The sequence below is a fragment of the Perna viridis genome, chromosome 4 (genome assembly GCF_037379345.1).
Source record: "Perna viridis isolate PV_CMFRI_1.1 ecotype Kerala chromosome 4, ASM3737934v1, whole genome shotgun sequence".
Lineage (NCBI taxonomy): Eukaryota > Metazoa > Mollusca > Bivalvia > Mytilida > Mytilidae > Perna > Perna viridis.
Genome location: NC_142448.1, coordinates 1,021,409 through 1,040,320, shown reverse-complemented (window position 1 = coordinate 1,040,320; position 18,912 = coordinate 1,021,409). Strand labels below are relative to the sequence as shown.

At 33.6% G+C, this 18,912-nt stretch overlaps 1 protein-coding gene across 3 annotated transcripts in view; it reads left to right on the top strand.

Annotated features, from left to right (window-relative positions):
* Positions 1–1,318: 1,318 nt before the first annotated feature.
* LOC148618370 (arf-GAP with dual PH domain-containing protein 1-like) overlaps positions 1,319–18,912 on the top strand; it is a 30,380-nt gene continuing 12,786 nt past the window's right edge. For 2 of the 3 annotated variants that reach the window (XM_088577218.1, XM_088577216.1), the window contains exons 1-5: positions 1,319–1,447; positions 6,445–6,578; positions 11,733–11,824; positions 12,249–12,293; positions 17,019–17,223. In XM_088577218.1, coding sequence (XP_088433344.1) covers positions 1,366–1,447; positions 6,445–6,578; positions 11,733–11,824; positions 12,249–12,293; positions 17,019–17,223 — 558 coding nt within the window. In that variant the 5' untranslated portion in view covers positions 1,319–1,365. The remainder of the gene's footprint in view (positions 1,448–6,444; positions 6,579–11,732; positions 11,825–12,248; positions 12,294–17,018; positions 17,224–18,912) is intronic. The other variant, XM_088577219.1, reaches the window with a different exon arrangement.

Sequence of the window (18,912 nt, the reverse complement as noted above, 5' to 3'; positions counted from 1 at the left end):
AACTTAATATGCTCCCGAAGGGGGCGTAATTGGCTGTAATATCAAATGGGCCCTGCATACTTATGGGCAGAAAAGGCATCAATATCTGGTTTGTGCATGTAAAATCGGGAGCCTAAAAACAGTATCATGACCGCTTCATTTTAGTATACCTGGTAAATGCGATTGTGGACCACACCAGTCTAGGTAACATAATCAAAACATGGTCAAAATCATGGCACGTACACGAATGTTTACGAAAATGGTCGACGTAATCAATAACGGACAATTCGACAAAAAGACATTTCAAGACAACCCACTGTTCCTTACCAAAGCTGGAATTTCGACCTATATATATTTCAGGAGAATAGGAGAATGCATATAAGGACAATAAAAAGCGTATATCATAACACATTTTACCAATTTAGACGTTAATAGAACATGGCTTACAAATTATGAACGAACTTATCTCGAATGCTAGAGTCTTGCCATAAGTGAATAATGGACAATAAATTGACCCTACATTCGGGAAAGACGGATAACATATTGTTTGGACCAAGTCGGAAACTGCGGTCACTATTGCCAGGCGTTTTTGCTGTTTCTTTCAACGGTATTAATATTGAATCCAAAAATTTTATGAAATATAATTGATCAATATCTGACTGGAGATATGATTGTTAATTCTACAGTAAAAAAGGTAAATCAAAGGTTTAAATTTCTATATAGAAATAAACAATGTTTAAACCTTCAAACAAGGAAAACATTATGTTCTTCTGTGCTCCAGTGTCTTTTTGACTATGGATGTGTATGCTGGTATACTTGATAGTGATATAGATTAAAGTATAAATGGCTTCTAGCCTATTTGTTCAGTTGTGATAAATTATACTACTTTCTGAAATTTAACTGTGCCAAACTTTGTGTGTGCTGGTAGCCTCTTTATTTTTAAGGACCCCTACTGGAAATAAGTTAAAAAGCTTTGTGGGCCATCCTAAGATATTAGGCTACATTTAATATCTAGTCCGAAACAGTCTAATTACTAATATTTTTTAGCTGTTTTAATTTTTACAACTTTATAGTCTTCATTACCTAGTAAATCTTAGGTTTTTTTTTATCATTATTATCTATATCTGTCTTAATCATGAGTATGTTTAGTACTTATTTTAATCAGTATTTAGTCAATAGCTGTTTGTCAACTTTAACGTCTTTTATCTTGAATAAATATCTTATGTGTTTGAATTCATGTTTCTTCGGAAGCGTTAATCTCGTATTATTTGATAGAAAACAAAATGAGGCCGAATAAAATCATCTTCGTATTTTCCGCCCACATAACTTGTCTTTGGGCGTAAAAATAACCTGTTGCTATTTTTAAACCGATAACTTCCAGCCAAAATGGCGGATCGGAATAGGGCTATGCTGTTAGATCTACTTAACAAACCGGGAAACAGTGTTTGTGCAGATTGTCAAAGTTCGGGTTTGTATTATTTCAAAAAATAACGCCCTTGCTTTTAAATTTTTGAACGGGTATTTTTACAAAGGGATGTCTGGAATAAATTTGAACAGGATTTAGAACCAGGATGAACTTTCATCCTGTCATAATTTAATATCTGTGTGTGGATTTGAGTAACTTTTGTTAAAAAAGTTTTAACAGTGTATCTATTTTGGGAATTATTTCATTTTAATGAAACACATATTGATAATACATGAATTTATGGGCGGAGATGGCCTGGCAGTTTCTACGTAAATAAATATTTTGGCCTGGAAAAAATTGGAATTTAATATTCTAGCTTCCACTGCCCAGAAAATAACACATGTAAATTTCCTGGCCTCCAATAGGGTTTGTAAGTATTGTCATGTGACTCCGTGGTTTAACGAGAATGGGTCCTAGTCTACTATTAAATGCTTGGAGATTTGTCATTTTCAGAGCATTGGATTCAGTATATAAAAGCAAAACATATTTTTGTGTAAAAATAACAATAAAAATGACAATTATCTATTTCCTCATGATAAAAGTGTTAAGAAAAGTGTAAAGTAGAAGATTTAACACTGTAGTACAGTGTTTCGATTTCCCAGAAGTAAACAATAAAATGCAGACCGGTCTTCGGATTTAATACATTCTACATATGACATTCCGGTAAAGAAAATGAAACTAGAATGAGACTTACAGACCTTATACCTAGAATTAAATTAAAGACTGGTCTTCAAAGTGGCTAATTGTCATATATTCTCTGCCACTGATTTTGGCTTACTTTCAACGTCCGAAATGGCTCAAATGAGATGTGCCTATAATCGGATAACTTCTGCTAGAATCTTGGTTCCCATGGTATGATTGCATACCATTTACTAGCCATGATCCGAATGTTTTCAATCAAAACAACTGGTTACCAGAAACCAGATTAAATGACTGGCAATGGCTGTATATATATATTTCAGGTTCCTGATAATGTATATGACCTATATAGTCAATTGTATGAGCCCTTGTGTTTGAATCGGAAACTTGGTAATATTACATGAATTCAATGCTAACTGATCATTTCATCTTCTAATGTAAACTTCCCATTCTCATACAAGCAAAAAAAAAAAAACACACATAGACGTGTATGATATTTTCTCAAAGAGGTACATTTTAACGATCTTTTAGTTGCTATTTGACCAGGCATCAATTTCACAATAAGTTGTAACTGTAAAGGTGATCATAAGTAATTATGTCACAACCTAAAATATCATTGTGACGCCATAATTTACTATCAGTTTCACACTTATGACTTTTTGTTAAATTGATGCCAGGGAGATCAGGAACCAGATTAAACAAATGGCAATGAATATTCATAGATATCTGGTCCTGCTATTGTACATGACCTATATAGTCTTTTAACGAGCCCCTGTGCTTGAATTGGAAACTAGGTTATGTTCAGTGCTAACCAATCATTTCATGTAAATTTCCAATTTTCATACAAGCAAGAAATGCACATAGAAACCATGTATGATAATTAAGAGGTACTTTTTTTTGTATGAAGCTAGTACTATGACACTATGGCGGTAAATGTGGCGTATAAATATAATTATGCAAATCATTTGGGATTATAAAGTACTGAAATTACGAGTGCAAGGAGTTGCTAACAATATTAGCGACTTGAAAAGAGTTCCTACCTCTATATTCTACTGTTAAATATATGAAAGTGAATAATCTAGCCATATAGCAATTGAAAAAAAATTCTGATTCACAATTTTTTGAAAATAGATATGCCCGAACCAAAACTGCCAGCCCCCTCAGAATCAAATGGTCATCTCCTTGGACACAAATTGCATTAACAATTTTCAGAATTAGACCAAATAGGTTGTACAACGAGGTTATTTCCCTTCCTGTACATCAAGATTCTTCAAAATGTAGAAGGTATATTTGGGTAAAGCATCATAAATTCTTTCAATTAACTCAAGTGTGGGGGGGGGGCTAAAAAAAAAATTGTTGAAAAATTGTGTGTGTTAAATCATGAAAAACACTCATTTCGTGATCTCACTGGTGATCCTGTGACTACGTTCATTTTGCTAGTAAGTCTGAAATTTAATTGTTGTAATGTAGTGCACATGGTTTGACGTCGCTCTCAATATTGAAAGTAACCTGTTATGTGGAAATGAAATAAATTAAATAAGAATTTCCCCTAAAACACTTGATGTTGCTCAGAATTTATAGCAAATTAAAAACACAGCACACAAAAATTATCTTCCTAAATGGTGATGAAGACACCACAAAGTGCCCATATGAAATGAAGATTATGTATACATGTATGTACAAGCAAAACAACTTGTGTATGTCTTTAAAAAAGCTGAAACAATCACCGATCAATAAATTTCCAGATTATACTTAACCTTGGGTGACTCGAACCTTGAAAAACTCGAACATTTTTGCCTGGTCCCTCGACTTTGACTTAACGAGGGTTGACTCTACATGTATGCAAGAAATTCAGGTATTAATTACTTGAACGCATTCATGAATTTAAAAAAAAAACCTTTCCTACCAACCCCAATTTTGAAGGGGATGTTACTGGAGACACATATTTTTTTTAGGTCTAAAAATGTATTGTCTATTGGTAATTGTAACTTCTTTGTAGTAGACAGGGATTTCCATAATACGTATGTATCAACTAATAATAATTATTTTATTACCTTGTGTAGAAAATCCCATGTTTGTTAAAATTAAACTTGCTCAAAAGATGGATAACTGCATAAAGGTATAAAATAATGGCTGCAACCTGTGTGCACCAAATACTTAGTGGATGGATTCTAGTGACTTGAATTAGACACTCCAACTAAATTGTATTTAGTGGGGGCATATCATTTCTTGTATAAAGGTGAATACTGACATGCAGCAGGAATGGGCCAACTTTTTCAACCTTTGAATATATAATTGGGTCATATTTTTTTCTTGAAACTATGTTAATAGCTTGCAGACAGTTGAACAAAAAATTTCAAGTGTTAAAATAAAGTATTTATGACTAATATACACTAAAAACTAGGGATTAATTTCACACTTATAATTAAAACAACATTCTGATACTTAAGTTTTACTTTAACTAACAAGATATTTTGGGTTGTAATAACTATGATCATATTGGTTTGATGTTCTCTTTCAGTTTATAATGTTGTATTATTGATAAATAAGTTTTTCATTACCATATTAATTGGTTTTTGACAAAATAAGTACATTGAACATTATCCTGTAACCATTTTTGTACTTTAATCACTTGAATTCTTAATCATACAAATATACAGTGATCAGTAATTAAATGCCATATAAGGAGTTGATTATTTACTTGATAGGTCAACCTCCACCAGTTTTATTCTTGTGTTGTTATTTCTAGACTTGTTTGTTTTTTCTGCTTGAATCTTGGTTCCCTCAGTTATTCTCAAACTCTACAATTTTTAGCTCAATGGCCGAAGGCCAGATGAGCTATTCGCATCATTTGGCATCTGTTGTCGTCATCCGTTCAATTTTTTTTCAAAAATATTCTTCTCTGAAACTACTGAGCAGAATTTTATGAAACTTTGCACAAATGTTCCGTAGGATATCTTGCACAAAAGTTGTGTTTAGATTTTTGATCTGTCCAAAAACATGGCCGCCATTACTTAAAATGGAACATAGGGGTCAGACAGTAGTTTTTTGCATATTATATCTCCATGTCCGTTTGGTTTAGCCAAATTCTTTCAATTGCTGAAATGATTCTTATTATATGGCCTACAAAAGTCTTCAGTGATCAAAGTTGTCAGACGACTGTGTGTAAGAATGATGAAAAATGACTTTTTTTTTCTTTAATATTTTTTCAGTTTTCAACCAATATCTTGAGAACTATAATAGATAGCAAAATACTTTCAATTACTGAAATGATTCTTATGATAAGTCCTACCAAAGTTTTCTTGAGTCAAAATTGTTGACAACTACTTGTTAAATTTATTGCCCTTGAAAGACAAAATTTAACAAGGTGAGCGATTGAGGCTCCTGGGAGCCTCTTGTTTAAAAGAAAATATGATATTTCTTATATGAACATATTTAGGTGGCAAATTTTCATACAAAAAGGAAATCACAAAAATTAGGTGCTAACATGACATCACTTGACATCATTTGACATTATACATGTTTAATGTTACAATGTCATCTTCCAGTGTCATAGTAAGTATTCCCTGATTGTGTGTTTTTATAGCTTTATATTTCCATATTAAGTCTTCTAAACACAATTGAGAAAGTAATAGTGAAACAAGTGAATAATAAGTCTAATCACACTTATGTTTCTTCCTTAATCTTTCTTATTCATAATGATTCAGTACAAATTAAGATTAGTTTGTAGACACTTACTTTGACCTCATTCACATTTATGTGATACATTCTATACATTTACATTATTAATGATTTGTTTAGTTTATATTACTTAGGATTATAACATCCCATTTCTTACACACTGGTTTAATGTGTTTAGAGTGGTAGTTTCATGTTTATTTTTATTAGGATGTCTATAGACTGTACATATCACATGGTTATCAGGAGCAATTGCATCAAATTTAGTTACATGTTTGAAAACTCATGGAAACATAAGTAAACATATGTTTAGGACCAATATGGAAATATTCATTTTTGTGTGAATATTAAAACACATAAAAACATAAGATTTCCAAATAGCACGAAAACCATACACACAGTCACATACAATTTTGTTTACTTGTTTTTCATGAATTAATTCATGTCCTAAACATGTTTATCGTATGTTTTTTTTTAAGTGGTTCTAAACATTTGATATTTCATGTGTTTTTCAAGACATATCAATAAAACATGTTACAATTTTTCCTAAGTACTGTTGGAATGTCTCTACTTTTACCTAAGTACTGTTGGAATGTCTCTACTTTTACCCGTCTTTTGTTTATCTGTTATCAGAATGATTTGGCATATTAATTGCTTAAACAATGTAATTCCTGTTTTAACAGATCCAGAATGGATATCAGTCAATCTAGGTGCTTTTTTATGTCCAGAGTGTGCTGGATGTCACAGAAACTTAGGAACACATATAAGTCGTGTTAGATCTATCAAGTTAGATAACTGGGAAGACGATCAAGTACAGGTGGGTACTTATTGATAGGTAGCTAGGAAGATGATAACGTACAGGTGAGTACTTATTGATAGGTTACCAGGAAAACAATTAAGCACAGGTGGGTACTTATTGATAGGTAAACAGGAAGATGATCAAGTTTAGGTGAGTACTGATTGATATGTTACTGGGAGGATGGTCAAGTACAGGTGAGTACTTCTTGATATGTTATGGGGAGTAGGAGCAAGTACAGGTAACTACTTATTGAAAGGTAACTGAAAGGTGATCAGATAGAGGTGGGTACATATAGATAACTGGGAAGATGATCAGTACAGGTGGGTACTTACTGATTGGTAATTTGGAAGGCAATTAAGTATAGGTGAGTACTTGTTGATTGAGTACTGTTGGGTACATATTAATAGATAACTAGGAAGACAACTGAGTATATGTGGGTTTATTTTGATACATGTAGGTGACTGTGAAGATGATGAAGTACATGTGAGTACTTATTGATTAATAACTGGAATGATTATAAAGTACTGAAGTTTTCTTATACAGTGAGCCCAAAAAGATTTGTTTGTTACATTGAAACTGATCTGATAGAAGTTTTTAGAAGTTTTAGGTTTGTTAAGGTTCAGTTTAGAATTGTTTCAGTGTGCAGTGAATATGAAATTATCTTTTGAAGATATCTTAAGTAATTTTGTTGCAATTTTTTTGTCCATTAATAAGCTGAAAATAAAACTGCGAGTTCTGCTAGGAAAAATACATTGATTGTAAGATATCAAAAACCTGTTGAATGCAGGTTTTAAATGCAAATTTTATACAGTACTTTAGTAAATTTTGACATCTGGAAAACCTCATGTTAAAACAACACTTAATAACCCTCCTGAGATCTGGGTTATACAATTCATTATCATTCTCATTCTTCTATAAAGTGTTCCTTGATTTCAAAAAACAAAGGAATGAAAGAAAAAATAAAAAAAAATAAAGGAAGTATTACATGCAGGAAGTTGATTTCCTCGTTTGATGCACTGAATGAGAGAAGTGAAACAAAATATAGAATTTTTTAATAATTTTATGGTTAACATTACTGTATTGTTCCTTCTTCCTGTAATATCACACGCTTTTAAGAATGAAACAGAATGATTTAAGTACTTCCAAAATTTGTTTCCCACAGATCATTAGATATATTATTTGACCAATCTCATTACAAAATAATAAGTTTTATTTATCAATAAAATAAATAGGGAATAGACAAATACACTGTTGTCTTCATCGTCCTTGTTGTCGTCTGAAGACACTTGGTTTCCGTGCAATAATTTAAATATCTGTTAATTGATCCATTTTAAAGTTTATAGCAAGGTTCTTAAACACAAAAAGATGGTTGGTATTGATTTTTAGGGTTATGCCCCAACCGTTAAACTGAGAAGTAGGGGCCAAAAAGCGGCTAAAAAGAAGCATTCTTGTAGATGCTTGGTTTCCATGCAATACTAGTGAGTTGAATATTTGTTGGTTAATCTGAATAAAATTCATTACAAGGTTCTAAACCATAAAAAAGCAAGTTAGTATTGATTTTGGGAGTTATGGTCCCAATTGTTTTAGAATTAGGGGCCAAAAACAAGCATTTCATAGAATTTACTTAAATAATATACTCCAATAAAAGATATTCCCAACGATGTTAGAACTGTCAAATTTGTGAAGCAAAGTTTTTGTCCTTTCCTCCATGGGACTCGAACTCGTACCGCTGTGACATATATACATGTATATATCCATACCTGTTACTGGTAACTCTCCTACATCAGGGGGAAGACTTCCACAAAATCAATGAAAAATTTAGAATCTCCCTGATAAAATGTAAGATTTGTGGTTGGTTTTTGGTTAAAATTACTGTTTTCAATGCAAATTACGAAATAATTAAATTTTTACAGAAGAAATTTGCTTTTATGCTAAAAAACTCCCCACATGACTGATGAGACAGTGTAATTTAGGGTGAATCTTAAAGATTAAGATCCAGTTTAAACATTTAGAAAAAAAAGACCAAATGCAAAAGAGTAATCAAAGTAACAAAGACCGGACATGGAAAACAGACATACACAACAAAGAACATAAAGTAACTAAAATCATACATACAAAGTAACAAAAGTAAATGAACAATTCAGACTCCACTAAAAACTGCAAGCATAGACCAGGTGCACCGATAGGGTAAGTGTCCTCTGCTTTTTAGAAACACCCGCCGAGTTGCTCATATAAATTCAAAATTTATTATTACAGTCTTACATTTTACATCATGTAATCTTTGGATCTTGTGAAATTGCGTGTATAGGACTATTTTCACATGAATCAAAAACCTCCAGCGCTAAGAGCACTTTGATTTGAATTAGGGGACAAAAGGGCCTGAAACTAGCATTTTCTTTGTGTCATGACAATAACTTAGTAAAAGTTAATGGATCTCATGAAATTTACTATGATGTGACATACCTCAAAAAAGATGACTGGGGCATAAGCCAAATACCAGTAAGAATAAGAGGCCACAAAGGGGCCTGAAACAAGTAGTTGTGTGATCTCTGGATGATAACTTGAGTGAAACGGAATGGATTGCTTTGAAATTATACCACTAGGTGCCATACCCCCAGAAGAAGGGACGGTTTTGACTGGAACAAGGGGCCAAAAAGTGGTCTATTCAATTTCAGCCTAAGTCTTATTCTGTTTCAAATATCTAACCAGAATCAAAATTCAAAGTTTGAATGGTGTGTCCATACTTGTCCCCACTGTTCAGGGTCTGACCTCTGTGGTCATATCAAGCTGCACCTTGCGATGCTTTTTATTCCATTTGAAGTAGGTATACAAATTTGAAGTGTATAACTTTTTGAAAATTTGTTACTGATGTAAATTTACATCAGCCACAACTGAGACCATATTGATTTTTTTCCTTTTTAAATAGGTTAACAATGAGCAATGTTCAGTTTCAGTATCAATAAATCTGTAAACAAGTCTTAGCTTAAATTTGTGGCCTGGTGGCATTAGATGATAATGTCAATAATTTTATGCATCATGAATATTTTCTTTTTGCATTGGTGTAGAAGTGGTCAGGTGGAGCTATTTGATTTATCTTTAATGAATTAAGCTATCGAAGCTTGACAGCAGGAAATCATGATAGAAAGTACATGAAATTATAAAAAAAAAAACCAAAAAAAAAACCATTACAGTCTGTGAAAATGTATCAATGATGTAAGGTTAATGAAATTTGGACTAGTACTGTCAGTGCTTTCATTAAGAGCCGGTACCCGGTACTTTTACCCAGCTACAGTAGCATCTGGTACCGGCAGAATAAAAGCAAAAAAAAAAAATCATGAGGAAAAATCTAGTAAATAGATATCTAAGATTGTTCCATCTGTAGGCTACAGGTGCGTCTCCAAAATCGCAATCTTGATGATGATTGGGGTTTTAACGACCTTGAATACCAATACAGGCCTCTCACAATGGATGTTAGTGGGGTAGTAGAACCAACTGGTGTTGGTGGCAGAGCCCAGCCTTCGGGATACCTGACCAAAGAACTCGGTCAGAGTATGTCATACTAGCGACTGGGCTGCTGTGTTAATGCTGTGGCCTACTCCCAGACCCTACATGGGTCTGAGAGTGTTTCCTCACTGTTTGGGATTACGTCAATGTGTAAAGTGTTTATTATTGTTTATATTGGTGTCTTTGTCGAGCTCTGCGTCAGAATCTAATCGGTAAAGCACTTTTACCTACGACAATTTAACGTAGTGTCCATTTATAGAAAACATGTGGTGACTGAACAATGTCAATCACCGATTATTTTGTGCTGAACAAAAAGCTAAACACAGTTGAAGATTCTTTGAAAACGTGTAAAAAAATGCCATTCGTATTTGGGATTGCCCCATACCCGTCATTTTTCCCGATATTTGTTGTGATTTGTGCAGACGAGTGCAGGAATTTTTAGTGTTGACATCGAGTCAACACATGAAACAGACTTTTACAGAATTCAAATATGATTTAAGGGACAACCATTCGAATCAGTGGGGAGGGGGTTTGGTAAAAATATTTTTACAACCCTAAGTTTGGAAAGAACATGTCTGGCTTTTGCTCACAAGAATATAAAAAAAAATATTGGCTCAAAGATTCAAAACTGCTACAGACTATAATAGAAAATAAATACATTGTAAAGTTTAAAAAATTCTGTCTGTCTAAAAGTCAACCAGACTAAAACTGCCAGCCTTGTTCTTTTTCAGAAGCAAAGAATTTCTTATCAGACTTTGATTTTTAGACCAACATTTCACAATTAGACACATGCAATTGCTCTACATGTCTCAGTAATAATTAGGCAATAAACAAGAACGAAGTTTAATTTTATTATGAAAATAATCAGCACTAGGAACCACCACATGTTATGGAATTTCATTTAATAAATAAATGTTCAGTTTTGTTTCTATGCTTTTTTTTGTATGTGTTAGTGTTCAAATTTTGTAACAAGTAAATAAAAGCCTAAGAACAAACTATGATGTTTATCAAAATTTCATATAAAATGGCATAGAATTAAACAGTCAACAAAGTTCATCAGCATTTGTCTAGAAATGGATCTGGTGGGAATAGTGGGGAGCTCCTGGATTTCAGGGTTTTGAGACTAAATCAGTTATGATTCATCATATATCTTGATTTCAAATTCATATATTTTAAACAAATCTGAAGCAAATATTGCAGACTTAATCCTATATTATCAAGTCAAAATTTAAATCTCAAGAAGGCTAACATCCAGGAGCTCCCTGACCCCCACCAAGGCATTGCCCTGGACCCACTGGGGGCCACTAAAGGCCCCCAGACCCCTTGCCAAACTTATTCGGTACCTCCTACTTTCTGTAAAGTACCTCCTGCCTGAAAAATTAATGAAACCCCTGAGTACTTACCTCAATGTGGATAGTGATTATCTTTGCTACAGGTATTCTATATTGTATGTTACTGACCACTTTTGTTATTATTATTCCATAAGTGTTGTATTACATGTTTGAGATACCTGTTTTGACAATATATTTCAAACTCTTCAACTAGGCTTTCTGAACAGATTCATATTTCTTTCTTGAATATCCGTTATTCATTCAAATAACAACTTTGCTGCTTTTTGCTTTTAGTTGTTTATTTGATGTTATATCAAAGGGTTGTTTATTTTTTCAGCAAGTAGCAGAACTAGGAAACGAGGTTGTGAACAAGAAATATGAGCAGCATTTACCTCCCTATTACAAGCGACCAACAAAAGATGACCCAGAGTTAGTATTATCTATATTCAGTAAAATTATAGAATTTCAGATCAGATTTAATTTCTATAAAATCCTAGAATCAGGAGAAAAAAGATACTAGGTATAATAGTAATACATATATCATTTTTTTTTCCCAAACATTAATACAACTGCAGTTATAAACTCTAGCTATGTATGTATGAGCCTCCCTTACATCAAGGTTAGTTGATGTATTGTTATGTTCAAATGGTTGTTTGTCAGGTCACCGTCTGTCTTTTGCTCCCACACAAAGAAATATTAAATAGCTTATTGGTTTTTAGAATTGATGTATTCATTAATGCAAGCACATGTTCCTACCTTCCAAGGTTTATTAATATGTTTTAGCTCAGATATATATTTATCAACTGCATGCATATTACCATATAAATTTTAAATGTCATTATTTTTCCATTAGCTGGTATTACATAAAAAATAGACCACCTCCAAGCAAAAAATTTAAGTAAGTTAAATTCACCTGTACAAACTAATTCTATTTCCCCACACCCTCTATCTCAGACACCACTGCCTGACTGAGCCTGTCTTTTTGCTGTGGTTATTATTTTAACTCTGCTTTATTTTAATATCAGCCCATCACCAGATCATTAAACCTGCATGAATCATGTTACCATTGCACACAATGTATCACCATCTTTTCCAAAAGTATTCATTTTACAAAAATGCACTAATATCAGTTCAACACTTAACACAATTAGTGACAGATGTAATGTTTCATGTGAGGACTACTGTATAATTATAGTGAAAACTGTCTAACCAATAAACCTGTCTTCATGTTTTATTCTGCTTGCCCCAACCCTAATAATCAGTTTCTATTTATTTTGAACATATTTAAACCAAAGCCCTTTAATTATATACCTGATTTATTGTACATAGATTATTTGTATAAAAACTTAAGCTAAATAGGATCATGGCATCATAACCTTCATTTATGTTGATATCTGATCCAGTGAAATGGACACTATCATTTTCACTATTTGCCCGTGTTTAAAGTCTGGAACTGATAGAAGTTTTGTTTCCTCTATTTGCCTGTGTATAAAATCTGGAACTGATGAAAGTTTTGTTGCCTCTATTTGCCTGTGTATAAAATCTGGAACTGATGAAAGTTTTGTTGCCTCTATTTGCCTGTGTATAAAGTCTGGAACTGATGGAAGTCTTGTTGCCTCTATTTGCCTGTGTATAAAGTCTGGAACTGATGAACCAATTTGTAACCTCTATTTGCTTGGGTCAAAGGTCTTGAACTGATGGGCAGTTTTGTTGCCTCTATTTATCTGTGTCTAAAGTCTTACACTGATTGACCAATTTGTTACCTTTATTTGCTAGGGTCAAAGGTTCCTGAACTGATGGGCAGTTTTGTTGTCTCCATTTGTCTGTGTCTAAAGTCTTGAACTGATGAAAGTTTTTTTGCCTCTATTTGCCTGTGTCTAAAGTTTTGCACTGATGCACCAATTTGTAACCTCTATCTGCTTGGGTCAAAGGTCCTGAACTGATGGGCAGTTTATTTACCTCTGTTTGTCTGTGTCTAAAGTCTTGAACTGATAAACAGTTTTGTTACCTCTGTTTGCCTGTGTCTAAAATCTTGAACTGATGGGCAGTTGGCTACCTCAGTTTGCCTGTGTCTGAAGTCTCAAAATGATGGGCAGTTTTGTTGGCTCTATTACCCTGTGTCTAAAGTCTTGCACTGATGGGTTAATTTGTTACCTCTTTTTGCTTGGGTCAAAGGTCCTGAACTGATGGTCTGTTTTGTTGCCGTTATTTGCTTGTGTCTAATGTCTTGAACGGATAGGCAGTGTGTTACCTCTGTGTGCCTGTGTCTTAAGTCTTGAACTGATGGACAGTTTTATTACAACTGTTTACAAGTTTGAAATCTTGAACTGATGGACGGATTTGTTACCTCTATTTGTCTGTGTCCAATGTTTTGTACTGATTGACCAATTTGTTACCTCTATTTGCTAGGGTCAAAGGTCCTGAACTGATGGACAGTATTGTTGCCTCCATTTGTCTGTGTCTATTTCTTGCACCAATGGGCCATTTTGTCACCTCTATTTGCCTGTGTCTAAAATCCTGAAATGATGGATAGTTTTGTTGCCTCTTTTAGCCATGTCTTAGGTCCTGAACTGATTGGCAGTTTTGTTACCTCTTTTTGCCTATATCTATAGTCTTGAATTGATGGACAGTTTTGTTACCTCTGCTTGCCTGTATCTAAAGTCTTGAACTGATGGACAGATTTGTTACCTCTGCTTGCCTGTATCTGAAGTCTTGAATTGATGGACAGTTTTGTTCCCTCTATTTGTTTGTGTCTAAAGTCTTGAAATGATTGGCATTGTGTTACCTCTGTTTGACTGTCTAATGTATTGAACTGATAGGCAGTTATGTTACCTTTATTTGCCTGTGTTAAAGGTGTTGTACTGATGAGTGGTTTTGTTGCCTCTTTTTGCCTGTGTCTATAGTCATGCACTGATAGGCTGATTTATTACCTTTATTTGCTTGGGTCAAAGGTCTTGAAATGATGGGCAGTGCTGTTACCTCAATTTGCCTGTGTCTAAGGTTTTCAACTGATGGGTGGTTTTGTGGCCTCTTTTGCTTGTGTCTTATGTCATACACTGATAGGCTGATTTGTTACCTCTAACTGTATGTGATTAAGGTCTTGAATTGATGGACAGTTTTGTTATCTCTCTCTGTCTGTGTCTTATATTTTTAACTGACGGGACATTTTGTTACTTCCATTTGTCCTGAATTAAAAAAACTGTGCGAAAGTAGATTAGTAGGAGAAATACTAGTTGCAAAAAAAAAAAAGATGGAGCAAAAATTTCCTGCTTTACTGTGGGCAGTTTTATTATCTCTATTTGTCAGCATTTACATCTATAATAGATTGTTGGTTTTGTTACCTATTTGTCGGTTGAAGGTGATGAACTGATGAGCAGTTTTGTTACCAGTTTGTAGGTCCAAGGTTATGAACTGATGAGCAGTTTTGTTACCTATTTGTCGGTTGAAGGTTATGAACTGATGAGCAGTTTTTGTTACCATTTTGTCGGTCCAAGGTTATGAACTGATGAGCAGTTTTGTTACCAGTTTGTAGGTCCAAGGTTATGAACTGATGAGCAGTTTTGTTACCTATTTGTCGGTCGAAGGTTATGAACTGATGAGCAGTTTTGTTACCATTTTGTCGGTCCAAGGTTATGAACTGATGAGCAGTTTTGTTACCATTTTGTTGGTCCAATGTTATGAACTGATGAGCAGTTTTGTTACCAGTTTGTAGGTCCAAGGTTATGAACTGATGAGCAGTTTTGTTACCAGTTTGTCGGTCCAAGGTTATGAACTGATGAGCAGTTTTGTTACCTATTTGTCGGTCCAAGGTTATGAACTGATGAGCAGTTTTGTTACCTATTTGTCGGTCGAAGGTTATGAACTGATGAGCAGTTTTGTTACCTATTTGTCGGTCGAAGGTTATGAACTGATGAGCAGTTTTGTTACCATTTTGTCGGTCCAAGGTTATGAACTGATGAGCAGTTTTGTTACCAGTTTGTAGGTCCAAGGTTATGAACTGATGAGCAGTTTTGTTACCAGTTTGTCGGTCCAAGGTTATGAACTGATGAGCAGTTTTGTTACCTATTTGTCGGTCCAAGGTTATGAACTGATGAGCAGTTTTATTACCTATTTGTCGGTCCAAGGTTATGAACTGATGAGCAGTTTTGTTACCAGTTTGTCGGTCCAAGGTTATGAATTGATGAGCAGTTTTGTTACCTATTTGTCGGTCCAAGGTTATGAACTGATGAGCAGTTTTGTTACCAATTTGTCTACATCTTTAACAGATGTACAGTTGCAGTTTTGTGACCATTTCATTTTCTGTGTCTACATCTTGAACTGATGGCTAGTTTTGCTACCACTATTTTTCTTTGTCTATTGTCTGAAAGTAATGGGCAATTTTGAATAATATATGATCAGAATAATTTCTGGATTTGTTGTTATTTTAAGGATAGCTATTGCCATGAGGTCTAAAAACCAGCTTGAGATACTGTGGGCATAGCTCATGAAGGGTTATCCTCACAACCCTTTTGACATAAATTGAACTGATTTCTGTAAGAGTAACATTGACTTTGCCATTGACTCTGATGGTAGGGTGGGATACACATTTTGTGTCTTCATTCTCTTCTAATTGCAGCTTACTGAATTTTTATGGAATTTTACGGAAGATAATTTGCCATTTTGTACTCTCTGTTTTGATTTTCAGAACTAGGCATTATTTTTGTAGTTATGTTCCACTCTGTCATTGACTCCAGTAAGGAACCAATTCTGTAACTAGCAACATGTCTACTACACTATATGTGCATCATATATGAAACTTCTGATTTGAATAATTTTTGGATGAATATTAAAACTGCTTGGTTAAATGGAAATTCCAGAAAAAATGTGTGTGAATAAATGTCATAATGGTATGGAAGGTTACCCTTTTGTCAACTATACTCAGTGTATTTTTAGTATTCATGGCTATGGAACACCAACAAAACCTGGTGCACATCATATACTTAAAGCAGCTGTTAATTACATTTATTTTTTTTTCTTTGAGTATATATTGTGAAAATGGAAATCTAAATTTGACTCCATGGGTTCAAGGCAATACTAGAAGTTTTCTTTCTCTTTTTTTGTCAGCTTTTTGAGTTTTAAAAATACATATTATAATCTTAGATAAATAGAGCAAAGCTTCTTCAGAGGAAATCTTCTGTTTTTATCTGACTTAAGACAACCAAGTAAAGACATGTTATCTCCCTTGTATAATGAGAATCCTGTGTACATTGATAGCATGTGAAATATTTTACAAATTAGACAAAAGCCATTTTTCTTCTTTAAAATTTACAATAGACCTTAAAATGTACAAGACCTAAAAGTATTGATAGAAGAAATATGTATTTACACTCGTTCAGAAGAACTGAGGAGTATACTATTTATTTCTACACTCGACACAGTTAAAAAAAGCCCTTTGATGATTTCCAATTTTATTTTTAACTGGTGTGAAGACGTATATATCATGGAATATCATTCTCAGTAATTGCCAGTATACTGTTGTTACGGCTACATTTTCTCTGTTTGGATTGTAGTATAGAATAAAGAAGAAATAACATTAAAGCTTGTTTTTATTATATGTCTTTTTTTTGTACCATTGATTCAATAGGTTGTTAAGATCTGAGTATGTCAAAGCCAAATATGCCAGACAAGAATTTATTTACCCAGATAAACAAAGTGCATATTGTTCTGGAATTAAAGAAGGTTATTTGTATAAACGTGGAAGAGATGATAGAAACTTCAAAAAGCGAAGATTTGTGTTAGCTAGAAAAGATACAGGACATACTTTATCATATTATGTAAAAGACAGAGATGTAAGTACAAGTTTCACACATTTCATCCAAATTTTTAACATGCTCAAAAGTCATCATAAAAATAATTATATCTAATAAGTTCCAGAATTTTGGCAAAGGCCAAGTGAGCTATTGCCATCACTTGGCGTCTGTTGTCGTCGTTAACAATTATACAAAGTCCTTCTCCTCTGAAACTACTTGACCAATTGAAACCAAACGTGGTATGAATTTTTTGGGGGGTATCCTGCATAGAACTAATGTAGGGATTTTTGATTCGTCAAAAACATAGCCACCATTACTAAAAATAGAAAATAGAGGTCAGACAGTAGTTTTTCACATATATCTCCTAAACTGTTAGGTTTAGCTAAATTCTGACATTGGTAAAAGTGCTCAGCATGATTAGATCTATCTCTGGTCAAACTTTTTATTTTAATCGTTAAGCCATGTTAGAGTTATGCCCTTTTTCAATGATTTTTGCCATTTTTAATGTTATTTCTTTCAAAAATCTCCTCTGACACTACTTGACTAATTGAAACCAAACTTGGTATGAATGTTCCTTGGGGTATCCTACATAGAACTGAACTGGGGATTTTGGATCCGTCAAAAAACATGGCAGCCGTTACTTAAAATAGAGTATAGGGATCAGATAGTAGTTTTTCGCATATATCTCCAAAACCGTTAGATTTAGCAAAATTCTTTCAATAGCTGAAATGATCCATATTATTAGGTCTACAAAAGTCTTCAGGGGTAAAAGTTGTCAGATGACACCTTGTAAGAGTTTTTGCCCTTGATAGAGGAAAAATGACTCTTTTTTTTTTACAGTTTTCAGTTAATATCTTGAAAACTATGATAGATTAAAAGAAACTATCAGTTGTGAGAAGATCTTATAATAAGTTCTACCAAAGAATTCTTGAGTCAAAATCGCTGGACAATTTCTTTTTAAATTTATTGCCTTTGAAAGGCAAAATTCAACCAGGGGAGTGATTCAGACTCCTGGGAGGCTTTTGTTCTACTTTTTATAACCAGTTATATTTCTACTCACATGTGAGAGTTTAACATATGCCACTAATTGGTTGATTTTACTGACGTCAACAGGACATGAAATTTTATTTGCAAGATCATTTAATGTTTAGACATAAATATTTTATACCTATGTTTGAAAAGTTTACCAGTAAGTTAGTAAAGAATAGCCTCAAAATTTATAAGTTTCATTATCTCCATACAAATGTAGTATAAACATGATAATCAAATACTTGCTGAGTAGATTCAGTGAAAACAAAGTACCGTAGGTACGATAGACATGTCTGGTAAAAATGTCTTCGGTCTTGTAAAAAATTTTTTTTTTAGTTGCCCAAATGGAAGAAAAGTTCAAAATATGAATTTCTAAACCAATTTTGCATACACTGCAGTTCGCTATGTGTTATATTTACATAAAAATAGGTTAAATCTTTCACATAGACGTGAAATGTTAATTTAGCTGAGAAGTCAAAATATCATTGTTTACTTCATGCTTAGGGACTTATTGAAGATGAATACCATCCTCAGTTTCATGTTTGGGGGCTTGCTGAAGATGAATAGCACCATTATCTTCATGTTTGGGGGCTTACTGAAGATGAATAGCGTCGTCTACTTCATGTTCGGGGACTTACTGAAGATGAATAGCATGGTCTGTTTCATGTTCGGGGGCTTGCTGAAGATGAATAGCATCGT